The 18,948-nt window shown below is 46.3% G+C and overlaps 1 protein-coding gene and 1 pseudogene across 3 annotated transcripts in view; one reads left to right on the top strand and one right to left on the bottom strand.

The window, feature by feature from the left end:
* Positions 1 to 15,460: 15,460 nt before the first annotated feature.
* UBXN7 (UBX domain protein 7) overlaps positions 15,461 to 18,948 on the top strand; it is an 81,543-nt gene continuing 78,055 nt past the window's right edge. The window contains exon 1 of one of the 2 annotated variants that reach the window (XM_077991133.1): positions 15,461 to 15,881. In XM_077991133.1, coding sequence (XP_077847259.1) covers positions 15,581 to 15,881 — 301 coding nt within the window. In that variant the 5' untranslated portion in view covers positions 15,461 to 15,580. The remainder of the gene's footprint in view (positions 15,882 to 18,948) is intronic. The other variant, XM_015132580.3, reaches the window with a different exon arrangement.
* Positions 15,854 to 17,812, bottom strand: LOC114676195 (uncharacterized; annotated as a pseudogene). The gene has a single exon (XR_003727022.2). The product of XR_003727022.2 is annotated as an uncharacterized LOC114676195 (transcript).

Raw genomic sequence — 18,948 nt, 5'->3', positions numbered from 1 at the left:
TTTCCTGTCACATGAGTTTGTGTATGAAGATACACACTTCCAATATAGCAATTCTCATTTGATTGAAAATGTTATTCCTTTCTTACCTTTTGATGTCTTACTATTACAATTTTCTCTGCATGTCCATGGGGAATTGGTTCCAGGACCTCACTTGGATATCAAAATTTGAGGATTAGCCAGGCGCGGTGGCTCACGTTTGTAATCCCAGCACTTTGGGAAGCTGAGGCGGGCGGATCACTTGATGTCAGGCGTTCGAGACCAGCCTGGCCAACATGGTGAAAACCCATCTCTACTAAAAACCCCAAGAAATTAGCTGGGGCCTGGTGCGGTGGCTCATGCCTGTAATCCCAGCACTTTGGGAGGCCAAGGTGGGCCTGAGGTGGGCTGAGGATTACCTGAGGTCAGGAGTTCGAGACCAGCCTGGCCAACATGGTGAAACTCCATCTCTAATAAAAATACAAAAATTAGCCGGCATGGTGGCGGGTGCCTGTAATCCCAGCTACTCGGGAGGCTGAGGCAGAAGAATCACTTGAACCTGGGAGGCGGAGGTTGCAGTGAGCTGAGATCATGGCACAGCACTCCAGCCTGGTTGAAACAGGGCAAGACTCTATCTAAAAAAAAAAAAAAAAAAATTAGCCAGGCTTGGTGGCAATCACCTCTAATCCCAGCTACTCAGGAGGCTGAGGCAGGAGAATCGCTTGAACCCGGGAGGCAGAGGTTGCAGTGAGCAGAGATTGCGCCAGGGCACTCCAGCCTGGGACACAGAGTGAGATTCTGTCTTACAAAACACACACACACACAGACACACACACAAACACACACCCCAAAATCTGAGGATGTTCAAACCCCTGATATAAAATGTGTACTATTTGCATATAACCTACATACACCTTCCTGTGTACTTTAAGTCATGGGTACCTAATAACAACATGCACACTGGCCGTGTGTGGTGGCTCATGCCTGTAATCCCAGCACTTTCAGAGGCCGAGATGGGTAGATCACTCGAGGTTAGAAATTCGAGACCAGCTTGGGCAACCTGGCAAAACCCTGTCTCTACAAAAAATACAAAAATCAGACCAGGTGCAGTGGCTCATGCCTGTAATCCCAACACTTTGGGAGGCCCACGTGGGCAGATCACCTAAGGTCAGGAGTTTGAGACCAGCCTGGCCAACATGGTGAAACCCCATCTCTACTAAAAATACAAAAATTAACCAAATGTGGTGGCACATGCCTGTAATCCCAGCTACTCAGAAGGCTGAGGCAGGAGAATCGCTTGAACCCAGGTGGAGGTTGCAGTGAGCTGAGATTGCACCACAGCCCTTCAGTCTGGGCGACAGAGTGAGACTCTGTCTCAAAGAAGCAAAACAAAACAAAAAACATATAAATGCTATATAATAGTTGTTATACTGTATTGTTTAGTGAACAAATGACCAAAAAAAAAAAAGCTTATACATGTCCAGTACAGATAAAAACCAAAGTCGGTTGTTGTCTGAAAATTTGCTTTTCTTTCTGACCTCTTGCTAGAAACAAACTTTTTATCATTTTTTTGTTTGTTTTAATTTGTTTTTTACTTTTATTTTTTTGAAATCTTTTTTTAATCTCCTCCCAGGTTTAAAACCTTGAAGTTGCCCTTCACTTTTTCCTCTTCCTTAGCTCCTCGGTCCCTCTGCTGTCATTTCTTGACTTCTCTACCTTTTAGCTGATCTGTGGGGGAAGGTATTTGAATAGACAATGAGAATAACTGAAAAGCTGGATATTGTTTTAAAACAAACAAATATCCCTCTTAAAGTCATCACAGAGGTGGCAAGATAGTAAGGAATGAGTGGGACAAATCAAATCTTAGAAAAGAAAAGGAAGGCCGGACGCGGTGGCTCACACCTGTAATCCCAGCACTTTGGGAGGCCAAGGCAGGCGGATCACCTGAGGTCAGGAGTTTGAGACCAGCCTGGCCAACATGGTGAAACCCTGTCTGTACAAAAATTAGCAGGGCGTGGTGGCTCACGTCTGTAATCCCAGCTACTCAGGAGGTTGAAGCGGGAGAATCGCTTGAACTCGGGAGGTGGAGGTTGCAGTGAGCTGAGATCGTGCCATTGCACTCCAGCCTGGGCAAATGAGCGAGACTCCATCTCAAAAAAAAAAAAAAAAAAAAAAGGAAAGAAAAGAAAAGGAAGTGGTGGCTGGGCACGGTGGCTCATGCCTGCAATCCCAGCACTTTGAGAGGCTGAGACGGGCGGATCACCTGAGGTCAGGAGTTTGAGACCAGCCTGGTCAACATGGTGAAACCCTGTCTCTACTAAAAATACAAAAAAATTAACCGGGCATGGTGGTGGTTGCCTGTAATCCCAGCTACTCAGGAGGCTGAGGCAGGAGAATCGCTTGAACCTGACAGGCGGAGGTTGCAGTGAACTAAGAATGCACCATTACACTCCAGCCTGGACGACCCAGAGTGAAACCCCAAGGGGCTGTGAAATAAAAAAGTCCAAGTCCGGCCGGGCGCGGTGGCTCAAGCCTGTAATCTCAGCACTTTGGGAGGCCGAGACGGGTGGATCACGAGGTCAGGAGATCGAGACCATCCTGGCTAACCTGGTGAAACCTCTTCTCTACTAAAAAAAAATACAAAAAACCAGCCGGGCGAGGTGGCGGGCGCCTGTAGTCCCAGCTACTCGGGAGGCTGAGGCAGGAGAATGGCGTAAACCCGGGAGGCGGAGCTTGCAGTGAGCTGAGATCTGGCCACTGCACTCCAGCCTGGGGGACAGAGCGAGACTCCGTCTTAAAAAAAAAAAAAAAAAAAAAAAAAAAAAAGTCCAAGTCCAAGGCCAGCAAAGGTGGGGAATTGCATTAGTTTGCTAGGGCTGCCATAATAAAATACCATAGACTGGGGGCGCAAATAACAGAAATTTGTTTTCCCACAGTCCTAAGGCTGGAGGTCCAAGATCATGGCTGGTAGGTTTGGTTTCACCCGAAGGACCCTGTGCTTGGCTTGTGGAGGGCGAGGGCTGCCTTCTTGCTACGTGTCCCTGTGGTCTCTCCTCTGTGTGTGCTTGCTTGCCCCTGGTGTCTCTCTATGTGTCCTAATTTCCTCTTTTTTTTTTTTTTTAGACCGAGTTTACCTCTTGTTGCCCAGGCTGGAGTGCTATGGCGTGATCTTGGCTCACTGCAACCTCTGCCTCCCGGGTTCAAGCGATTCTCCTGCCTCAGCCTCCTGAGTAGCTGGGATTACAGGCACCCACTGCCACGCCCAGCTAATTTTTTTGTATTTTTAGTAGAGACGGGGTTTCACCATGTTGGCCAGGCTGGTCTCGAATTCCTGACCTCAGGTGATCCGCCCGCCTCAGCCTCCCAAAGTGCTGGGATTACAGGCATGAGCCACTGCGCCCGGCCACATAGTTATTATATAATCCATGTCTGAAATTCCAGTATTGAAGTATTTACAAGTCTGTTCATTCTATCTGTTGTTCATACTGCTTCTACTACATGGTACTTGGATTTTTTGTGTGTGTACTTAGGCATTTTCTCTTTTTCTGTGAGCTGCTTATTATTATTATTGTTTTTTACAAAATTATGTGGGCCGGGCGCGGTAGCTCACGCCTGTAATCCCAGCACTTTGGGAGGCCGAGGCGGCGGATCACCTGAGGTCAGGAGTTCGAGAACAGCCTGACCAACATGGTGAAACCCCGTCTCTACCAAAAATACAAAAAAAATTTAGCCAGGCGTGGTGGCGCCTCCCTGTAATCCCAGCTACTTGGGAGGCTGAGGCAGGAGAATCACTTGAACCTGGGAGGTGGAGATTGCAGTGAGCCGAAATTGTGCCATTGCACTCCAGCCTGGGCAACAGAGTGAAACTCCGTCTAGGAAAAAAAAAAAAAAGTAAGCTGCAGACATCATCTTTTACCCAAGTATGTTAGAGTGCATCTCTTAGAAATGAGAACACTCGGGCTGGGCGCGGTGGCTCACGCTTGTAATTCCAGCACTTTGGGACGCCGAGGCGGGCGGATCATCTGAGGTAGGGAGTTTGAGACCAGCCTGACTAACATGGAGAAACACCCTGTCTCTACTAAAAATAGAAAATTAGCCAGGCATGGTGGCGCATGCCTGTAATCCCAGCTATTTGGGAGGCTGAGGAAGGAGAATCGCTTGAACCTGGGAGGTGGAGGTTGTGGTGAGCCGAGATCGCACCATTGTACTCCAACCTGGGCAACAAGAGTGAAACTCTCTCTCAAAAAAAAAAAAAAAAGAAATAAGAACACTCTTTTCTATAACTATGATGTAATTAAAACATCTAAGAAAATTCTAACTTTGTAATGTTATCTCATAATATTGAGTCCCTTTAGAATTGTATTTCCCCAAAAAAGTCTTCCATAGATTTTTTTTTTTAATGACCAGGATTCAATCAAAGTTTTGCATCTGCTTGTAATGTCTTTTTACTCTCTTTTCATTCATAGCAGTTCCCCTGTTTCCCTCTCTCCCCGTCTGTTTTCCACCTGTGACATTGACTTTTTGTTGCTTTGGTTTTTATTTGTTGACTTTCACTTTTTTTTTTTTTTTCTTGAGGCAGAGTCTTGCTCTGCTGCCCAGGCTGGAGTGCAGTTGCAACCACCACATCGCAGGTGCAAGCAACTGTTATGCCTCAGCCTCCCGGGTAGCTGGGATTACAGGTGCCCGCCACCATGCCTGGCTAATTTTTGTATTTTTTGTAAAGATGGGGTTTCACCATGTTGGCCAGGCTGGTCTCCAACTCCTGACCTCAGGTGATCCTCCCACCTTGGCCTCCCAAAGTGCTGCGATTATAGGCATAAGCCATTGTGCCTGGCCTTTTAAATTAAGTTAAAAATTTTTTTTTTTTTTGAGATGGAGTCTTGGTCTGTGGCCCAGGCTGGACGTCAGTGGCACAATCTCAATCTCAGCTCACTGCAACCTCTGCCTCCCAGGTTCAAGCGATTCTCCTGCCTCAGCCTCCCTAGTGACTGGGATTACAGGCGCCCCCCCTCCACGCCAGGCTAATTTTTGTATTTTTGCTAGTGATTGGGGTTTCGCCATGTTGGTCAGGCTGGTCTCGAATTCCTGACCTCAGGCGATCTGCTTGCCTTGGCCTCCCAAGGTGCTGGATGGACAGGCTGAGCCACTGAGCCCGGCTGACATTCACTTTTTGAAGGGACCAGGACAGTTATCTTATGAATGCCCGTAGCCTAGATTTGCCTGAGTGCTTCCTCGTGGCCTCCTTTAATTTGTATCTTGATCTTCCTATACATTTTGTAGTCTGGAAACTAGGCCTAGAGGCTTGATTGGTACAATTTTGCCAAGAATACGTCATACTGCACATTTCCTAACACATCACATCAAAATTATCAGGTTGTCCCACTCTTATTAATGTTAAGTGGGATCACTTGGTTAAAGTCATGGTTGCCAGATAGCTTCCCCAAATTGACATTTAAGAATCACAGGCCAGGCTGGGTGCGGTGGCTCACACCTGTAATCCCAGCACTTTGGGAGGCTGAGGTGGGTGGATCACCTGAGGTCAGGAGTTCGAGACCAGCCTGGCCAACATGGAGACACTCCATCTGTATTAAAAATACAAAACTTAGCCAGGAGTGGTGGCTCACACCTGTAATCCCAGCTACTTGGGAGGCTGAGGCAGGAGAATATGCTTGAACCCGGGAGACGGAGGTTGCAGTGAGCCAAGATTGTGCCATTGCACTCAAGCCTGGGTGACACAGTGAGACTCTGTCTAAAAAAGAATAAAATTAAATTAAAAATAAGGAATCACAGGACAGTTTTTCAGCTTCTTATAATGTCAAACATACACTCACAGCCCGGTGGGATGGCTCACGCCTGTAATCCCAGCACTTTGGGAGGCTGAAGCGGGCAGATCACCTGAGGTCGGGAGTTAAAGACCAGCCTGGCCAACATGGCGAAACCCCATCTCTACTAAAAATACAAAAATTAGCCGGGCGTGGTGGCGGGTGACTCTAATCCCAGCTACTCGGGAGGCTGAGGCCGGAGAATGGTGTGAACCTGGGAGGCGGAGGTTGCGTGAATTGAAATTGCGTCACTGCACTCCAGCCTGGGCGACAGAAGCGAGATTCCGTCTCAAAAAAAAAAAAAAAAATACACTCACTATATGAGCCAGCAATTCCTCATGTAGGTGTTTTTCGAAGAGGAATAAAAACCTATGTTCATACAGAATCTTGTACATGAGTTTATAGTAGCTTTATTCATAATTGCCCCTAACTGTAGATAACCCAAATGCTCTTCAACTGGGGAATGGATAAACAGACTGGGATGCATCCTTATGATGGAATGATACTCAGCAATGAAAAGGAAAAAAATACAGACGCAGACACCACCATGATGAATTTTAACTGCATTGTACTAAGTGTAAGAAGCCAGACTCGAAAGACTACTGCATTCTGTTTGATTCCATTTATATAACATTCTAGAAATAGCAAAAATCAGAGGAACAGAAAACCCTAACCCTAAACCAAAATAGAAATTTTTAAGTTTAATATTGAGAGAGATGTTTTCAGTGACTGACATACTCATTCAGTACTTTCCTAGTATCAAGAAATCTGGAAAAGTTAAGTGTCAATCAGAAAGACTCTAGGCAAAGGTGGAATCAGAACGAAGGGAAGTGCAGGAATGTTCCACGGTGCTCCTAGTGAAGCTTCGTGAATGGAGCGGATTTTGTTAATTGCCTAATTAACATTCATTCCCCTCCTTCTTTCTCCTTAAAAGCACCAAACTTTGGGGAGGTATCCACCTTCCTCCACAAAGCCATATGCTTTACTACACCAGTTATGTTTATCTCACATCCTTTGGCAGAGACTGGTTTAGGAACAGAATTGTGACTCAATTCAGACTCGATTCAGATGAATTTTGAAGGAATGTCTCTCCCAAGAGACTTCTAGGAACTATGTCCTTTCTCACAGAAGAGACGAGATGATGCTTCTTCCTTTGCATGTCACTGTACCTGGATGTGATGCTTCAAACTACTGCAGCTGTCTTGCTACCAGCCTAGAACAAAGCTCAGGCAGACCTGGGAAAGTCAGGAGAATCAGAGGCAGAGCTGGAGCCCTGTGGTGCCAGACATAGGCCCTACCCTATGTCCTATATTTAAGCTAGCTAAATTGGGTTTTCCCGATATAATACCCAATACCCTAAACAACTTAATGTCCATCCCACAATATGATATGTGTTTTTGGTGGTAGCAAGATTGGCCCACCTGAGAGGTGCTGAAAAAATAACTGAAATGTTTTTATTCTTTGAACTTTCTTTTTATATAATAATTGCTATGCACATCACGTCCCCAAACTTTTCGTCAATTCATTTTGTCTGGGTTCAAATCCCAGTTTCACCTCTTACATTACACATGTTTCTTTCTGTCTGTCTGTCTTTTTTTTTTTTTTTTGACAGTCTCACTCTGTTGCCCAGGCTGGAGTGCAGCGGCGAGATCTCAGTTCACTGCAACCTCTGCCTCCAAGGTTCTAGCGATCTTATGCCTCAGCCTCCTGAGTAGCTGGGATTACAGGTGTGTGCTACCACGCTCAGCTAGTTTTTGTATTTTTAGTAGAGATGGGGTTTCACCATGTTGGCCAGGCTGGTCTCGAACTCTGGGCCTCAAGGGATCCACCTGTCTCAGCCTCCCAAAGTGCTGGGATAACAGGAGTGAACCACCGTACCTGACCAACAGATGTTTCTAATTTTAATGAAGTCAACTTTATTAGTCATTGCCATTATGGTTTCTGATTTTATGTCTTTGTTATAAAATCTTCCCCTTCCTCAATCTGGACTTTCATGATCCACAACTTCAAGGCTGTGCAGTTTTGTCATGTTGTGTGCAGGGCATTTCCTGGGACACAGAGTGGATGACATCCCCTTTAACTTGTGCAAAGCAATTCTATTTGAAATCACTAGAATAAGCCCCTATATTTTCTTGTGAAAGTTGTCAAGTTTTGGCCAGGTGCAGTGGCTCACACCTGTAATCCCAGCGCTTTGGGAGGCCAAGGCGGGCAGATCACCTGAGGTCCGGAGTTTGAGACCAGCCTGCCCAACATGGAGAAAACAGTCTCTACTAAAAATACAAAATTAGCCAGGCGTAGTGCTGCATGCCTGTAATCCCAGCTACTCAGGAGGCTGAGGCAGGAGAATCACTTGAACCCGGGAGGCAGAGGTTGTGGTGAGCCGAGACTGCGCCACTGCACTCCAGCCTGGGCGACAAGAGCGAAATTCTGTCCCCCAACGCCCCCCCCAAAAGAGAAAGTTTTACATTTTGTTATTCTCATTTAAATCTTTCAGAAACATATAATTTATTTTTGTATCTGATTTGGGATTGGAATCCAATTTTACCTGGTCCCAGGGTCCTAGTGCATCCTAACCTCCACTGGTTAGGATTGCCACTTCTGCCAGTGTCTGTATATATTTGTGTCTGTTTTTGGACTCTCTATTCTGTACTCTATTTGTTTACTCCCTACCAATACCACACAGTGTGAGCAGTCTTAGTTACTACACCTTTATTTTATATATATATATATATATATATTTTTTTTTTTTTTTTTTGAGGCAGAGTCTTGTTTCTGTCACCCAGGTTAGAGTACAGTGGCATGATCTCGGCTCACTGCAACTTCTGCCCCCAGGCTCGAGCGATTCTCCTGCCTCTGCCTCCCAAGTAGCTGGCATTACAGGCATGTGCCACCACCCCCAGCTAATTTTTGTATTTTTAGTAGTGACGGGGTTTCACCATGTTGGCCAGGCTGGTCTTGAGCTCCTGACCTCAAGTGATCTGCCTGCCTCGGCCTCCCAAAGTGCTGGGATTACAGGTGTGAGCCACTCCGCCCGGACTATAAAAATTCTTGATATGAGGTAGGGCAAGACTTCCACATGTCCTTTTACTTCAAAAGTGTTTTGATTATTGTTGACTCTTTACTTATGAATTTAAAAATAACCTTACAAAAATGCTTGAGAAACTCTGTGGGATTTTGAGTGAAATTAAATTGAATTTGCTGACTAATATATGGAAAACTGGCATCTTTATAATATTGAGTCTTTCCATACACGAATATAGCTTTTCTTTTCTTTTTTTTTTGAGATAGGGTCGCACTCCATCCCCCAGGCTGGAGTGCAGTGGTGCAGTCATGGCTCACTGTAGCTTCAACCTCCTGGGCTCAATCGATCCTCCCATCTTAGCCTTCCAGGGAGCTGGGACCACAGGCATGTGCCACCATGCCCGAATAATTTAAAAAAAAAAATTTTTTTTTGTAGTAATGAGGTCTCACTATGTTGCCTGGGCTGGTCTCGAACACCTGCGCTCCAGGCGATGCTCCCACTTAGGCCTCCCAAAGTGTTGGGAGTATAGGCGTGAATCAAGGCGCCTGGCCCTGAATATAGGTTTTCACTTTACTGCCTATTCTTGTCTTACTGCCATGGTTAGGCCCTCTAGAATAATACTGAGTAGACGTAATGATAGAACACATTCTTCTTAGTGACGTTAAATGTCTAATTATTAATTAGACATTTATGATGCTGTTTACTCTGCATTTTTGGTAGATACATTTTATTAGATTAAGGAAGTTTCTTTATCTAGTTTGTTAAGGTTTTTTAAAAATTTTGTGAATGGGTAGGCATTATATCAATGGTTTTCCTGTGTCTGATCAAATGAATCAAATAATTTCTCTTATTTGTTTTACTATGGTGAATTACATTGACAGAGTTTTTTCTTCTTCTTCTTTTTTTTAAATCTGGAGTCTCTGTTGTCCAGGCTGGAGTGCACAGGGTGCAATTATAGCTCATTCAGCTTCAAACTCCTAGACAGTTGGGATCCAGCGGTCCTCCTACCTCAGCCTCCTGAGTAGCTGGGATTACAGAGGTGAGCAACTGTGCCCAGTTTGAAAGAGCTTTTTACTGTAAAATTATGCTGGCATTCCTGAAGTAAACCCAATAAGAACATATGTACATGTATGTGTGAATATGTGGATTTCTAAATTCTGGTTTAATTTAAGGTATCTGTTTGAGTAGTCATGAGTGCGGATGAGTTCTCATTTATTATTTTGTTTGATTTGATATCAGGGTTATGCTACCCTTATAGAAGGAGCTATTTGTTCCCACTGTTCTTTATCTGGAAGCATTTGTATAAGTTTGGGATAATCTGTTTCTTAACTTTTTTGGTAGTGATCTCCTGTAAAATTACTGGGGTGTGGTTATTTGTGTGGCAGATTTCATTTTGTTAATGGTCGTAAGTCTACGCATAGTTGAGTCCCATTTTGTTAATTATTTCTTCTAGGAAACTGTAATTTATTTTTTAATTCATCAGCATAAAATTATTCATAATATTCTCTTATTTTTCAAGCCACGGCTCTATCTGCCATGTCTTTTTTTCATAATACTGTTTGTGTCTCTTTTTTCTTAATCTGTCAAAGGTTTTATTTTTATTTTTATTTTTTGTTTATTTTTTGAGATGGAGTCTCACTCTGTCATCCAGGGTGGAGTGCAATGGTGTAATCTCGGCTCACCGCAACCTCCACCTCCTGGGTTCAAGTGATTCTCCTGCCTCAGCCTCCTGAGTAACTGCGAATACAGGCACCTGCCACCACGCCCAGCTAATTTTTGTATTTTTAGTAGAGACGAAGTTTCACCATGTCGGCCAGGCTGGGCTGGAACTCTTGACCTCAGGTGATCTGCCCACCTCGGCCTCCCAAAGTGCTAGGCCTACAGGCATGAGCTATCACGCCTGGCCTATCAAAGGTTTTCAATATTGTTATTTCAGAGAACCAGCTTTTGGTTTTAAGAGTCCTCTCTTCTGTATTTTGTATTCTATATTATCAGTTTCTGCTCTTTATTGTATTTTCTTCATATTTTTCCTGTCACATTTCCCTGTTTGCTGAGTTGTTGTTCCTTCATTAACTTCTTGATTAAATGCTGCGCTACTTATTTTCCAGTCTTCTTCTCTAATATAACCAGTTAAGGTTATATATTTTCCTTTAGCTTCTGTTAAAACTCCACAAGTTTTGGGCCAGGTTCTGTGGCTCACCCCTGCTGTAATCCCAGCACTTTGGGAGGCCGAGACAGGTGGATCACTTGATGTCAGGAGTTCGAGACTAGCCTGGCCAACATGGTGAAACCCCTTCTCTACTAAAAATACAAAAATTAGCCGCTGTGGTGGCGCAGGCACCTGTAATCCCAGCTACTTGGGAGGCTGAGGCAGGAGAATCGCTTGAACCCAGGAGGCAGAGGCTGCAGTGAGCCAAGATCTTGCCACTGTACTCCAGCCTGGGTGACAGAGAGAGACTCTGTCTCAAAAAACAAAACAGGATGAAACAAAAAAGACCCAAACAAACCAGAAAGCTCCACAAGTTTTGAAATGTATTTCCATGACCATTCCGTTTTAAATCTATGCCCATAAATTTCCTCTTTTCCATCCTGCTCTCTGCCCATGGGGCTGTCTGTGGGAACTACCAGGGGCTCCTCGCTGTGCCTTCTGTCTTCCATTTGGGTTCAGCCATTGAGGATTCCCGGCAGGAGACAGAAGAGGAGATCGAGGTCAGGGTATTTATTTCCCTGGGCTATTCTCTGAGATTGCCTAAGCTGCTCATGTCCCTTGACAGAAGGTCATTGCTTCTTGCATGGTGGTTTGCTCTACAAAAAAATCTCATTTGGGATTTCTCTAACTTCTGTCTGTTCTCATCTCTTTGGACGTATGGGTTGTGACAGTTCTACTGTTACTAGATCCTCCACTGTTTCTTGTGATTTCCACATATCTTACCCAGGCTGGAGTGCAGTGGTGCCATCACGGTTCACTGCAGCCTGGACCACCTGGGCCCAAGTGATCCTCCCACCTCAGCCTCCAGAGTAGGTGGGACTACACGCTTGCACCACCATGCCTGGATAATTAAAATTTGTTTTTCTTTTTTCAGAGATAGGGTGGTCTCGAGCTCCTGGGCTCAAGTGATCCTCCTGCCTTGGCCTCCCAAAGTGCTGGGATTACAGGCATGAGCCACTGCACCCATCCTTCATATTCATATTCTCTTTTTCTTTTTTTGAGATGGAGTCTCACTCTGTTGCCCAGGCTGGAGTGCAGTAGTGCAATCCTGGCTCACCGCAATCTTCACCTCCTGGGCTCAAGTGATTCTCCCGCTTCAGCCACACGAGTAGCTGGGATTACAGGCGTGCGCCATCATGCCCAGCTAATTTTGTATTTTTAGTAGAGACGGTGTTTCACCATGTTGGTCAGGCCAGTTTGGAGCTCCTGACCTCAGGTGATCCCCAGCTTCGGCCTCCCAAAATGCTGGGATTACAGGTGTGAGCCACTGCACCCGGTCAGTCCTTCATATTCTTTAATAATCCAAAAAAGCTTTTCTTTTCTTTTTTTTTTTTTTTTGAGACTGAGTCTCGCTCTGTTGCCCAGGCTGGAGTGTGCAGTGGCGAGATCTCAGCTCACTGCAAGCTCTGCCTCCCGGGTTCACGCCATTCTCCTGCCTCAGCCTCCCGAGTGGCTCGGACTACAGGCGCCGCCACCACGCCCGGCTAGTTTTTTTTTGTATTTTTTAGTAGAAATGAGGTTTCACCGTGTTAGCCAGGATGGTTTCGATCTCCTGACCTCGTGATCCACCCACCTCGGCCTCCCAAAGTGCTGGGATTACAGGCTTGAGCCACCGCGCCCGGCCCAAAAAAGCTTTTCAAGGTTGTATTATTCATCAATTCGTTATTTATTTTTCCCTATTCCCTGGTTATCCATGGAAACTGTCTCATTTTCTTCCCTTCCTTCCCTCCCACCCCACACCGTGGAATCTTTTTGGCCCCCTGTCTCATTTTCTTTTATCTTATTTTTTAATTTCTAAAAAAATGCCTTCTGGAGTTGTGGATGCCACAGCCTTTATCACCTTTTCTTGCACTGTTAATCTAAATCATATCATTAAATCTGAATTATAAGACTCTGGAAATAAACCTGGTAAACCTGCAGAGCTCATTGCTAGCTTCTCCATCTGATGGAGGTACAGTAATCACTGTGTTAGTTTTTGTAGTTAATGGTGTTATACCATTTTATGTGGAGCTTGATTTTGCATGGCTGGCTAGTGACTCAGCCTTTAGGATGAAGGGTTAGGGAGACAGAGGTAACACTTTCTTGATTTGACTTTCTTCCCTTGTGTGTTTTTGCACCTCTGCATCAAATGTGAAGGAATCACCTTCTGAAATTCATGACTGGTCCAGGTCCTTCCTCGGCCCATCTAGAGAATGGCAGCAACCTGGAAGGCAGTGCCAGGACCAATCTGTCATTGAACTTAAAATACTTTTTTTTTTTTTGAGATGGAGTCTTGCTCTGTCACCCAGGCTGGAGTGCAGTGGCATGATCTAGGCTCACTGCAACCTCCACTTCCCGGGTTCAAGTGATTCTCCTGCCTCAGCCTCCCAAGTAGCTGGGATTACAGGTGCCTGCGCCACCACAGCAGCTAATTTTTGTAATTTCAGTAGAGATGGGGTTTCGCCATGTTGGCCAGGCTGGTTTCCAACTCCTGACTTCAGGTGATCCGCCCGCCTCGGCTTCCCAAAGTGCTGGGATTACTGGAGTCTGCTTTCTTTTACAGTAATCATATCTTCCTGAAACTATAGCCCGGCCGGGCGCGATGGTTCATGCCTGTAATCCCAACACTTTGGGAGGCTGAGGCAGGCGGATCACTTGAGGTCAGCAGTTTGAGACTAGCCTGGTCAACATCGTCTCTACTAAAAATAGAAAAATTAGTCTGGCGTGGTGGTTCGTGCCTGTAATCCCAGTTACTTGGGAGGCTGAGGCAGGAGAATCGCTTGAACTGGGGAGATGGAGGTTGCAGTGAGCTGAGATTGCGCCACTGCACTCCAGCCTGGGCAACAGAGTGAGACTCCCTGTCAAACAAAACAAAACAAAACAAAAAACTATACCCCTTGATTTGACATGGCTATTTAAATTCTCCCCAATAGCATATTTACTCTTAAGATGTGTCAATTCTTCAGATAGCTCATCCCATCTTTTATTGGGCCATTTTCCTCTGAAGATGCAAAATATGTGGGTGGAGGCTGGAAGGTAGGAGGCTAAAACAAACAGAATCGCATGGAATCTCCTTTTTTTTTTTTTGAGACGGAGTCTTGCTCAGTCGCCCAGGCTGGAGTGCAGTGGTGCAATCTCGGCTCACTGCAAGCTCCACCTCCCGGGTTGACGTCATTCTCCTGCCTCAGCCTCCCCAGCAGCTGGGACTACAGGTGCCCGCCACCTCGCCCGGCTAATTTTTTTGTATTTTTAGTAGAGACGGGGTTTCACCGTGTTAGCCAGGATGGTCTCGATCTACTGACCTCATGATCCGCCCACCTCGGCCTCCCAAAGTGCTGGGATTACAGGCGTGAGCCACGGCACCCGGCCGCACGGAATCTCTTTTAACTTTATGGGGGCCGGGCGCGGTGGCTCAAGCCTGTAATCCCAGCACTTTGGGAGGCCGAGACGGGTGGATCACGAGGTCAGGAGATCGAGACCATCCTGGCTAACACGGTGAAACCCCGTCTCTACTAAAAAAAATACAAAAACATAGCCGGGCGAGGTGGCGCGCGCCTGTAGTCCCAGCTACTCGGGAGGCTGAGGCAGGAGAATGGCGTGAACCCGGGAGGCGGAGCTTGCAGTGAGCTGAGATCCGGCCACTGCACTCCAGCATGGGCGACAGAGCGAGACTCCGTCTCAAAAAAAAACAAAAAAAAAACAACAAAAAAAAACACAAAACTTTATGGGCAAGGTGGGGAATCATTAGATTTGAGCGCACCCCACTCATGTAACTGTTTTACAAAATAAAATTATTCAAGTAACACACGAATTTTTTTTTTTGAGATGGATTCTTGATATATTTCCCAGTCTGGTCTCGAACTCCTTGCCTCAAGCGATTCTCCCACCTCGGCCTTCTAAAGTGCTGGGATTACAGTTATGAGCCACCGCGCCCGGCCAGTAATGTTTGTTTAAAAATAAAAAGATAAATAAGAAACTCGAAGTAAAGTCTGCTTTGACCATCGTGCCCATCGTTCTCCCCTCTGAAGGTAACCATTACCAGCGTTTTGAGCACACTTTTCCAGTCTCCTTTCTATATGTCTTCTCAACTCTATTGCATATACAGAGTTTCTTTTTATACACATGACACCTCTTGGGGTCTCACTAAGACGCTAACGGGAGACGTGATGGCCGATTTATTTAAGGAAAGCAGACTAAATAATCGCTGATGAAAACCCACTGGGTGTCAACCCTGCGCTAGGTGCTTTCTTTGGCATGAAGGGTTCTGGAATTTCACTCGCCACAGTCGGTGAGCTGAGCCATTAGTCTAGAGGCTGGGGGGCGGGGTCGGGGAGAGTCGCTTCAAAGCGAGGAGGCAGGGTTTGTATTTTGATGGGACCTAACAGAGCGCGGAGCAACTGCGAAGCAGAAAAAATACCGTTACCGGAGTTGGCCCTGTCAATAAAGCTCGCGAAGCTGAAATGCGAAATATCTGCCAAGACGGAAGCTTCCTTCGGAATGTAGGAATCGACACTGCGCCTGCGAGACTAGCCTTGGAGCCCGGAGAGGAAAGCACCAGCAGTGGCAAAAACGATGCACCGGGCAGGCAGCAACCGAGCAGCCAACCGGAGAGCGGGTAGCGCTCCGGCCCGGTGGGCAAGTGCGCCTGCGCAGACCACTGGAGGGGGCCGGGAGGGGCGGGGCTTGGGGGCGGGGCTTGAGGGGCGGTCAATGCGCCTGCGCACACCGCGCGGCGAGGTGGGGGAGGGCGGTCCGTGTGTGTCTGTGTTGTTGTTCGGCGGCGGCGGCGGCGGCGGTAAGATGGCTGCCCACGGGGGCTCCGCGGCGTCCTCGGCGCTGAAGGGGTTAATTCAACAGTTCACCGCCATCACCGGTAAGAGACGCGGTTACCGGAAGGTGGAGGGGGGGGTCCGGAGCGGGCGGCGGGTCTGCCCCGGGCTGCCCCTCACCTTCAGGCATTCCTCCTTCGGGCTTTACCCACAGCTCCCGTCCTCCCTCCTGAGGAAGAGGCGACGACGGCGTCGGGGTCTCCGGGTTCAGGCGGGAGACAGCCCCCGCGCTCCCGAGACCCTCGTTCTCTGTCTCCTAGTAGTGTGGAGGGAGATCCCCCAGCCCCCCGCCAGCCCAGACCTGGGAATGGGCCGAGTCCGCCGCCCCCGCCGGCCCGGGGACCCGGGGGCGGGAGGAGTGGGGGGCCGCACCCGGGCCACCGCCCTCCTCCTCCTCCTTCATCATCTCCCTTCTCGGTGCAGCCCTGCGGGGCGGTGCGTCTCCTCACCTCCGTTTTCCTTTCTTCCCCGGCCAGGTCATCCTGCCCCGGTCCCCGGCCTGCCCTTCCCCTTTCCGGGCCCCTCGGAGCCATCGCCGTGGCCCTGGCGGGTTCGGGCCCTCCCGCCTTCACGGCGAGGCCGGTGGGTTCGGCCGTGCCCGTACACTTCCCGGGGGATAGGCCGCCAGAAGCGGGGGTGCCGAGGAGGACCCGGGGACTGCGGCTTAGAGGGAAGAATGAGGGGGACCCCGAAGCTGAATCGGGGAGGCCTGGAGGAATCCTGGGTGGCGTTTCCCACCTCCCCATAATAAAATCATAAAGACGGAGACGATGGCGCCGGGGCCTCCTGCTGATAAGATAGGGATGGCGGCAGAAACTTCTTTGAGAGAAAATCTGTTTCTGGGTGTCAGTATCCCCGAAACCCTAGGCCTAGGTTGTTCTCTCCCTTTGGACCCCTGCGAAGGGCACACGCAGATCCTCTTACCGCCTGGAGGAAAGGCCCTAAAGCCATTCTCTGAATTCTGTCTTGTTTCTCTCTGATGGTGCTGAACTTTTCTTGCATGAGTTATTAGAGGGCGGAGCAAATGATGAAGTGCTCTGTGGAGGGATTTGAGGGAAGAGTACTCCAGTGTGCCTGAGTGTAATTTTGCCGTTCTAGTTTGTCATTTTGGAAGGAGGTCAGAATGTTAGTTCCCTTTCTCAACGGATCTGTACTTTATCTCGGAATGTGTTAGATGCGGAGAATGTTTCCATGTTAATGTTCCTAGAGTTTAACGTGGAGTATCTGGTTAAGTAAAATTTTATATTGTTTTAACTACTACAGGCTGTATACTAGTTAAAGTTTTATATTAAAGCTAGCTTTATTTTTTTGCTTTGCAGTGATAACGAGATATTTGACGCATTGTTATCTAGCTTGTGGGCATGGAACATCAGGTCAAAGTTAGTAAAGTAAAATTTGTAATGAAATTGGGGTGAGGAGTTACATGATAACTTCTCTTAATATTTTTAAACTTTGTGATTGGATTATTGAAGATATAAAGGATTGAATTATTAAATATATAAAGGATTTCGTAATGTCTAACAAATCATTGCTGTGGAGAAGATTATTGTGTATATAAGTTAGTGTTGATGCGTTATGCTTATATAGAAAAATTTTCGCAGTGAATCTGATAGAGAAGTGAATATCACTATTAATCCTTTCTTTAGATTTCCTAGAGATAGTTTATGATGCCACTTGGGCCTGGCGCGGTGTCTCACACCTGTAATCCCGGCAGTTTGGGAGACGGAGGCTGGAGATTCACGTGAGGCAAGGAGTTAGAAACCATCCTGGGCAAAACATAGTGAGGCCCCATCTATACAGAAAAAAAAAGTGAGCTGGATGTAGTGGCACCGACATGTAGTCCCAGCTACTGGGGAGGCTGAGGTGGGAGGATTGCTTGAGCCTAGGAGTTAAAGGCTGCAGTGAGTTGATCATGCCACTGCACTCCATCCCTGGCAGGAGAGCAAGACCATTTCTCAAAAAACAAAAAGAAGGAAAAAAAGCCACATTATTATTATTATTTTGAGACAGAGTCTCGCTCTGTTGCCCAGGCTGGAGTGCAGTGGTACGATCTCGGCTCACTGCAACCTCTACCTCCCGGGTTCAAGCGATTCTCCTGTCTCAGCCTCCCTAGTAGCTGGGACTACAGGCGCCTGCCACGAGGCCCGGCTAATTTTTGTATTTTTAGTAAAGACGGGGTTTCATCATGTTGGCCTGGCTGGTCTTGAACTCCTGTCCTCAAATGATCCACTCACCTCAGCCTCCCAAAGTGCTAGGATTACAGGCGTAAGCCACCGTGCCTGGCCCTAAAAGCCACTTAATTAATTTTCAGTTTCTTATGCTAATTACTAGTCTTCCCAAACTCTGATTGGTTTAACGCCACTTTACTACTTCTGTTGCAACATTTTTATTAGGTGCACAAAAAAACCAAAGTGTGATGAGGTGAATTGACTCACTTAATTGCTTTAATTCTGTTTCTGTTAGTCTACACAGCTTGATTTCTGGATCAAGTTGGAGGCCCTCCATCAGTAGACAATGATGTCTGAAAATCTACAGAGGGAAGATACCTCAGAGTGTTCCTGAAATACTGTGAATTTCTATTGATAATTTTTGGGATTCTTCTTACAAGTTAGTGATTAACCATTAGAAACACATGATTGGTTTCTTTTTGCCTTTTTTACATGCCTTAAAAAGAATTTTTTTGGAGTTCTCTCCACATATGTTTAAATCATAGTGTTTATGATTAAAAGGTATTTTACATTTATTAATTGCTGGATGAATTATAGTGACCTTAATCACTTATGCTCTGATTTCACAGAGGTTTTACTTGGAAGCTCAACATTCTTGTAAAAACAAATGCATCATCAAAAATGTGAGTCCTTATTCCTTAGGCAGGAGGGAAAAAAAGAAAAAGAAAAAAATTAAAATAAATGTGAGTCTTATCTTTTCTTTGGCATTTAGAAATAGAACGGAAAATTGAAAGATTTTAGAAAAGTCTTATTTCTTACTGAATAGAACAGATCTCTCTCTGATTCAGTGAGTATGACATAATGACTGAGTTTTGATTTTTTTTTTTTTTTTTTTTTTTAAGAGATGGAGGTCTCCTCTCTTTGTTGCCCAGGCTGTTTTCCA

This window comes from Macaca mulatta, chromosome 2 (assembly GCF_049350105.2).
Source record: "Macaca mulatta isolate MMU2019108-1 chromosome 2, T2T-MMU8v2.0, whole genome shotgun sequence".
Classification (NCBI taxonomy): domain Eukaryota; kingdom Metazoa; phylum Chordata; class Mammalia; order Primates; family Cercopithecidae; genus Macaca; species Macaca mulatta.
Note: the sequence above shows the minus strand (reverse complement) of the source record. Positions and strands in the feature narration are given on the sequence as shown.